At 32.7% G+C, this 8,727-nt stretch overlaps 1 protein-coding gene across 1 annotated transcript; it reads right to left on the bottom strand.

Moving 5' to 3' along the window:
• Nucleotides 1-3,387: 3,387 nt before the first annotated feature.
• Nucleotides 3,388-6,582, bottom strand: LOC104111491 (calcium-transporting ATPase 12, plasma membrane-type-like). Its single transcript, XM_009621200.1, has 2 exons — nucleotides 5,265-6,582; nucleotides 3,388-5,078 (listed from the first exon to the last, which is right to left on the bottom strand). The coding sequence occupies exons 1-2, from the start codon at nucleotides 6,580-6,582 to the stop codon at nucleotides 3,388-3,390; spliced, it is 3,009 nt and encodes a 1,002-aa protein (XP_009619495.1).
• Nucleotides 6,583-8,727: the final 2,145 nt, after the last annotated feature.

Genomic DNA, 8,727 nt, shown 5'->3' with positions numbered 1-8,727 from the left:
TTACATCACAAGTATCAAAAGATTTATAATCAAACAAATATTATGGCATATTTACAAAAATTTTAAAAGTCTTTTCTTTTTTCTTAAACTATCAAACAAGTCCACATAAATAAAAACAGAAGGAGTATGCTAATCAAACTTGGCAAAATATCAGCTTAACTAGTTTCTCTATGTTATTGAAATTGGATATAATATCACTAACTACCTAACGTTTTATACATTAAATTATTATATTATACTCTTCTATACCAAAGTTTGCATAATAATTTATTTTAACATTTTATTGTCTTGTGATGTTGATTAGAAAATCTAGAGAGAAAAAAAAGACGGTTGTGGCGGCGGCTGAACCCCTCGAAAGTCCCAACTTCCAAGAATTTTCGCTTTTACTAAAAGCTTTAAGATCTTATATATCTATAAAAAGAAATAACTTTGAGAAGCGACATAACCCTCAAAAACAAATTTAAAAATAAAACAATATAAAAGCTGAAAAGAAGTACTACTTGTAGGGCCAATATGTTCCCTGTACGGCATCTGCCTCATCCATTCTTACGTTTAAGTTATGACATGATGTTGTATGCCGAGCTAGCTCCTAACCGTGTATCACACGGGGCTTCACGTGGACAATAGTTTATACGTATATACATAATTTTAAAACTTTTATTTGTTGGTTATTTTAGTTTAATAAAAAATAATTGTTAACTAAAATAAGATATAATAATATTATCACTCTTGTTGCTTTTGTATATTATTTTGCTTGAAAATATATTATATTACCGTACGTGGTAGAGTTGAAAAAGTTCCTTCCATTATTCACACAAATCCTTCTATGATCGTATAGGCTGCCTTGATCCCTATAATTAATGGAAGAAACACTAAACTTATTCCATACTTCTCGCTGGCTGATGAAAATAAATAATTATCGGAATATTTATTTATGTTACTCCCTCCGTTTTAAATCAGATGAGATATTTTCCTTTTAGTATGTTCTAAAATAAATGACATATTTTTAAATTTAGAAATAATTCAAACTTTAAATTTTTTATTTTACTCATTTTATCCTTAATGAGAAAATTTTATAATCACACAAATGTCATGGTCTCACACAGCTTTTACCCCTTAAGCTTTTAAGATCACAAGTTTCAAAAGTTTTTTTTTTTCTTAAGCTCTGGACCGAGTCAAACTACCTCATCTAAATTGAAACGGAGGAATTATTTCGTTTGCATTATATTGGTTTGTACACGAATGCATGAATAGCAATTCTTTAGGTGTATTTGCATTAGATTGAGTGCTTTCATACCCGGTAAAACTGATAAACTGAATAGAGTTCTTTTGCTTGGATCAAACAAAAAGGAAAGAAAACAACTGCTAAACTTCCATGCTTAATTCAACAAGATTATACCTCGTTTCCTGTAGTTACTTAATTCAACTAAGTTTGTAAAGAAAATGGCTCAACTAATTAAAATAAACTTCAGGTTGATGCTTATAAATTATCTGGTATTTGAAACTTATTTGATTCTATTAATTAAAATTTGGTCGAATAAGACCACTATAAAAAATAAATAATTCCTCACCAAAAAATTCTCCATCACCCTTACTTGGTGGTTGATGTCTTTGTTTTAAAATCTTTATAGTGCAGAGAAGCTGCTAAAGTCGTAACTGTGTCCTTTCGCAAATGCCACGAGCGCCCTTGGTTGTTGTCTAGAAAAGACAAACGAATGAATAGTTTAACAATTAGATTTATAGGTTTTTTTATTTATTAAGGCTTTATATACGTCAGTTACTGAATCATCACCTCGTCCTCAACTATTTCTTCTTCTTTTTTTCTTTTTCAAAATCTACTGCGTCCTGTAATTTAAATCAAGTCAAGAAATAGAAAGAAAGAAAAAAGAGAGAAAAAAATAACTTAGTGAAGACTAAGTTTTCCAATTTAAATCTATTTAACACGTACTGTTCTTCATCTGTCGCTTCATCATTCCTTTATTTAACATAATTTTGGTTATTAGGTCAAATAATTAAATTTAGGAGATTAAGGCCACAAGCAATATGATTAAATCAAATTTAGTTCATCCTCCCCTTAAATTTGAAAAATTATCATAATACTCTCTTTTTTGTATATGCTATTTTTTAAAATGATTTTACCTATAATTATGCTATTTATTTTTAATGATTTTACCTATAATTAAAATATTGTTATACCTTGTCATAAATTATAATTCAAATTTATTAAAATTATAAATAAAATGATTCTTTTATAAATTTATCACAAAATTTACCGTACTTCTAGGATTTTTATTTTAATATAACACATTAAGTATACATTTAAGTTATATCTTTCAGCGGTAAATAGATAATCTTTCAGAAGTTCGTTATAAAATCTACTTTTATTTTTAATAATTATAAATTTTTGTATTACCTGCATTGAGTATGTGTTTATAAGGTTCTCACTGTTTTTTTCTTAATTGTGTAAATAGATTTTTTGAAATTTGATTGCTATTAATTATTGATAAGCAAATTATTTGATTTCAATTTTATTTTGCTCATCCTTTTCATTATTCAACGTCATTAATTATATGCTTGATTGCCATTTTTTTTATTTTTCTCATTTTTTAAAATAAAATTTAGTTATCATATAGGTAAGTTTATAGATTTTTTTTTTTGGGGGGGGGGGGGGGGCAATCATGATACTAAAATGGTAAAAATAAAGAAGGGAAAGTTATAATGCAAAAATCTTCCATTAGAATATGTTAAGCAATACGAATTAAAATTTCCACTCAATACGAAAATATGTTAAGCATCCAATCTGTCCTACTTTCCTTTTACTTTCTGGCTGCTGCCATTAGAATAATCAAAAATCTGTTAAGCGGACAATCTTTCCCAACTTCCTTTTTACTTGCTCCAAGTAGAATACCCGAAAGAATGGCAAAAGAAGGAAAAGGAAACAGAAATATCTGCTATTATTTTTTGATAACCATTGTTGTTACTTAATTTTTCTACCTCTAATTCTTCTTCTTTCTCTTTGTTATAAAATAAAAGGTCGATACTATACTTTAACACTTCCAAAGTCAATGGAGAACTTACCTGGAAATTAGTTAGGACACACACACATATATGCCACGATATTGCCCATGATTGCGCAAAGATTCACCTTTTGATTACTTGATGAGCCATGATATTGAGATGATTGCGACCCTTAGGTTGTTCAAAGATTCTTTTAGCCAAGTATCATCAATTTATTATCATTTATACTTAGCAAGAATATTTGTGGAAATAAATATAGAACTGATCTTTCCATTCTAGCATAAGTACAGAGAAACAAATCATGAACAATGGATAGTAATATAAGTATTTACAAATTTCTATACATAATTTTTTGAAGTAAATACATAATTACATTCTTACACACATAATTAAGAAACTTTGGAAGGAATTTAAAACCAATTTTGCAGCATAGTGTATGGGCAAAGATAGAGCTGCAGTTCCTATAGAGATGGACCACTGTTTCATTCCTAACTTTTTCCAATGAGCAATCTTTGACATGATGTGGATTAGTATAACTTGCAAAGCAACAATAATTCCTACAATAACTACACTAGCTATAAACAAACATTTTCTCCACGGATTTCTTCTGATATTCCCTTTGAAGATACTTGTCTTTGTGATCTCAATGGCACTGATGATCAACACAAAAACTTGGCATAGTACGTAAGAATTGAAGATCATGGTTCTCAACAATGTCTCATCGATGCGAAAAACCACCCTTCCCTTCATGCTAAGTATCAACAGAAGTGTAACTTGAAACATAGATTGAACAGCAACGTTCATTAACATATTCTTGGTTATAATAGGTGCACCCGTACCATAATTAGTTGTCGGCTTAGAACTGTTCAGCATGACTTGATGAAATTCCAAAGACTCAGGCTTTACGGCTGATGTTATGATTGCCAAAAACAAGGCACCAAGAACTTCCATTATTAGATTTACCCACAACAACTGAAATGGTGTCAATTGTTCTTCACTCGTGGGATTGAAAATTAGGAGAATAAAACTTGAAGTGAATGCAGAAATATTGAGTATCAATTGCAACTGTATGAACTTGTCAATGTTTGTGCAAACATACCTGCCCAAGATTAATATGGCTGGGATCATACCAAAATTTGAGTCCACCACAGTAATATCAGCATCTTCCTTAGCTAAGTCCGCACAGTTTTCACCAATAAAAATCCCAACGTCGGCTTCTTTGAGAGATGGCAAGTCTCTAATGCATGTACAAGTTGCTGCCACGAGCCCGCAATTATTAGCTCTTAAGCAATGTACCAAGAGGAGTTTATCAGCAGGAGTGCTATTAGCCAATACTTTGATTTTGTGAGACATACTTATTTGGGCTTCCTTGAGGCTGCTTCTAAATTCAGCAGCTTCAATTATGGCTCCTTGTAAGTCTTCCTCAATTCTTAGAATTCCAGAATTAAGAGCCATCAATCTTGCAGTATGCAAGTCTTCATCCACCATTAATTTGATCTCAACTCCTGATTCTCGACACATTTGAATCGTTTGCCTCAACTCGGGTGGATATGGATTCTTTAGTACTACAATGCCTAAAAAGCTCAAGCCATCTTTCGCGAGCTCAAAGAAGAATAATTCACCTTCTTTTTCGGTATCAACGGGGCTTTCTTCTTTTGGTTTTACTTGTTTATAAGCAAAACCAAAGCAGTACACACCGTCGGATACTATTCTATCGATTATTCCATTGAACAGCTTTCTTTTTTCCTCATCTAGGGTTTGCATGGTGCCGTTAATGTCATAATAGTGAGAACACATAGATAGAACCAGCTTTGGTTCTCCTTTCCAATGCACATGCATAAATTCTTCACCTTCTTTGTTTCTCTTTATTAGCAACCCGCATAGTCCTTTGCTAGGATACAAATTATAACGGCTTAGGATTGTACAACTTCCGTGCAATTCATCAATATCACCGCCAAGCACTTTCTCAGCCCAAATAAGAAGAGAATCATCATTGACACCACCAGTTATATTCATGCAAATTCCTTCGAGTAAGGCATTCAGGACTTCCTCAACAGAATCTGCATGCAGTGGTGGAGCCAAGAATCTTAATAAGGGTATTCAAAAATTCTCTACCTAGCTAGAAACTTCCTTTATAAAGGGAATTCATCAACAGTTTATATACATAAAATAGAAAAGTTTTTACCCTATATACTTGCACATAGTAACTTCTAGATGATGGGAATTCAACTGAACTATCTACTTACCTTCAGCTCCGCCACTATCTGCAGGAAGGTTCAAAATTTTCTCGAAACCAATCCATAAATCCGCCATCATTTTATGCTTCACAACCAAGTCAAGTGTTTTGCCGAGGCAGAGGGTGGTAACAAGGGCTACATTAGCGCCCGTCGGAAGCTTATGAACTATGGTTTGATGAGCCTTTTTCATCTCCTTCGATGCATATAGAAGAATAATGAAAATGCCTAAAGATAATCCATCTTTTAATGAAAATAACAATATGCAAAGCATAGCCACCAAACCATTAACCTTATTGGTGCCACCTCGCTTCCTCCTCATGTATTTTGTGGCCTCGTTCATTATTTCCTCCACTGTGTTCTTCATACCCTTAGGATCTGGATTGCGATCATTATCACCACACCATGATTTCCACAAGAAACATCGGAAAACTTGCACGACAAGAATGATCAAAGAGAGACTCAACCATAGTTTCTCCAAGACTGAGCTCATCTCATCAATTGATCGATGAAGCTTTGACATATCATCATGTTGGGAACTTGCCACCAGTTCCATCAACTTGCATCTTTCAGTGTTTTTGCCAACTGCAGTCACGAGAAACTGGCAGTTGCCTTCCACTAAGTTTGTACCAGTAAACAACGAGGGGTGTTCTGAAAAGTGTTCATCGATTAAACCATCATCAAGCTTGAATGAGTTGCCATGAATGAGAATCCCATCAGCCGGGACCTCATTGCCTGTTTCCAAGAACAAAATATCACCAACCACCACTTCAGAAACTGGAATTTGTAGCATCTGGTGGTGTCTAAGAACCCGGACAACCTTTTTCTGCTTCGCCATTTTCTTCTTCATCCATATGGCCTTGAAAAATCTATAGGTAACGCCAAAATTAACAACAATCATTATTGGCAGAAAGATTAATAAAACATCAAATAATCCTTCTTGGAGACCATTCATCTTAATCCCAATAACAAGAGAAAGTGCGGCGCAACAAAGAAGAAGAATAACGGTAGTGTCTTTGAATGCTTCAACTATGAGTTGATGGAAACCTTTGGTGATGAAAGAAGGTGATCGGCCTTCTGAGTTTGTGTTGGAACCATAGGCTTTGCGGCGACGATTGAGATCGTTTGAATCTCCAATTATGCCGGAATCAGTATTTGTTTCCAGTGCATGAAATAGGTGTTGAATAACAGAAGTACTTTGACACAGAAAACCCTTATTATTAGAGTTGTTCTCGACGATATGTGCTAATTGCTTTACACTAATGGAGAAGTTAGAGACGTTCTCATCGTCAATGGGAGTTGAAAGAGAGGAGGAGTCGGAGTTTATCATTTGCAACAATCTAGTCTAGACTAAGCGGAAGCAGGGAGGATTTTAGGAAGATAAATTAAAAATGGAGTTTTGTCTTATTGAAAGATCGATTCGTGGTGTATCAGATAGGAAAAAAGAACGATTTATTTAAAACCAATGAAGACTTCTGGCTTAGTGAGGAAAGGTACTTTGCATAAATGGAAATGAGACGATATTAATTAAGACTTTGAGTAGGTACGAGAAGTTATATTTATACTAAACAAACAATAGTTTAGGTGGTATTGGCACTTTTTTTAATTACGAGCACATTTATATACTATTCCTACCTATAAACAGTAGAGAAAAGGGGAGGGTCAATTGGAGGACTGTATTTGGGAAAAGCACGCTTACAGGCTAAGAAACTTACAAGGAAAAACACCATTCATTCCTAGAAACGCCGACTTTCTCTTAGCTTTCAGTAAAGACACGTTGCTAGCTAGACTAGCAATTTCTACAAAAGAAAATTAAAAAAATATTTGGAGGAATCAGCATCTCCAATTATTCTCCATATACACTAAAAGGACCAAAGATCATATGGATGAAACAAAAGAATCAGTACAAACGATATCCATTTCAACTGAAAGTTCTTTCGAAACCGACCACTGCAATATTAACATACGGGGTTAAACCCTTGAAGCTTTTTCTGCCACCAACCCTTGATTAAGGCTCGAATAACAATATTAAACTACAAGTTTGACGGTTTAATTAAATGGCCAGAAAAGAAGCTGATTATTACATCATGAACTAGAAAAGATTATTTTCCTTTACCTAAGAAGTATGTGACTATGTATTGTAAAAGTTTTCTTTTAGGAATAACTGAATTCATAAAGACTTATATATCCTTAGTAAAGGAAGTTATTGATCCATTTATTATGTTTAACAAACTATATGAGAAGTACACACAAGCTGGCCTAGATATTACGGTTGTTTATAAAACAAGAAAAATGAACAATCTATGTGAAATTTCGTCTTCTATATGATTTTGAATCCAGAATATACACATTTAAAATATTTATTGTTACTTTGCTCAAAAAAGTAAATCTGAATAGGGATCGAGGGTAGAAATGTGGTTTAACTGTTCTCTTTTCGATTTCGATTTACTTGGTCTGGTGGTCTCGGTTTATTCGGCTTGAATATAAACTAGTGCATGGAGTCATAAACTGTAAAATTCTTAATTAAAGTACTTACATTTACAAAAAAGATACATTCTAAAGTCACATGACTGTTGATAAAATCTTTGTCCAAAACCAGCAAGTATTAACCTATAGAGAGAAAAAAGGTATATAAAGGAATAAATTTGATCATTGAAAATGTCTTTTTTCTTGCTTAGAGTTAATTGTTGAATTTAGGAAATACAACAAGGAATAATCCAACAAATGCAACAGTAATACACGAGTAACGGAGTAAGAACCACCCGAAAATCTTAAAAACAGTATGTTAAACTACTTGGCAACCTAGAGAGTAAGAGTCAGAATCTCCATTTTTCTAAAGAAGCACATGAGCTTTACTATCAACTTCAATATGAATACCTGAGAAAAGTATTGTGTAACTTAGTAATTTAAAATCTATAATGTGTATTGTGTAACTTAGTATATATTTCAGTATGGTACCGATATTTCGGTATTATATTTTTGAAATATCAAATACCATATCTAATACCAAAAATTTTAAGAACTTAAAATCAAATATCATCCAAATACCAAAATATTGAATAGCAAATACCAAACACATTTTTGGGTTTTATGGTAATTTACCATATTATGCACAAACATAATTGAGGGAAATGGAAAGGATTTAAAAGGACAAGGGATATGGATCAAACGCATTGATAGCGATAGAAGTATAGGGTGGCGGGTGATAGTAGCATTTAATAAGCTCTTTTCTGATATAAGAAAAATCAAATTATGGTGGATGTCTACTCTTCCTCTATGATCTTTTTAAATGCTTAATGACATATTCGATGACATATTTTTCTTCACTTTTCATGCCTATATAAAGGCCTTGTAATAGATAGAAAAATACACACAATTAAAGAAGAAATATGAATCTCTCCTCTCTTTCTCTCTTAACTTGTTTTTCCTTGTTCTATATTATTACTTTGAGCTATATTTTATAATACGTTATCAG

The sequence above is a fragment of the Nicotiana tomentosiformis genome, chromosome 7 (genome assembly GCF_000390325.3).
Source record: "Nicotiana tomentosiformis chromosome 7, ASM39032v3, whole genome shotgun sequence".
NCBI classification, from domain to species: domain Eukaryota; kingdom Viridiplantae; phylum Streptophyta; class Magnoliopsida; order Solanales; family Solanaceae; genus Nicotiana; species Nicotiana tomentosiformis.
Note: the sequence above shows the minus strand (reverse complement) of the source record. Positions and strands in the feature narration are given on the sequence as shown.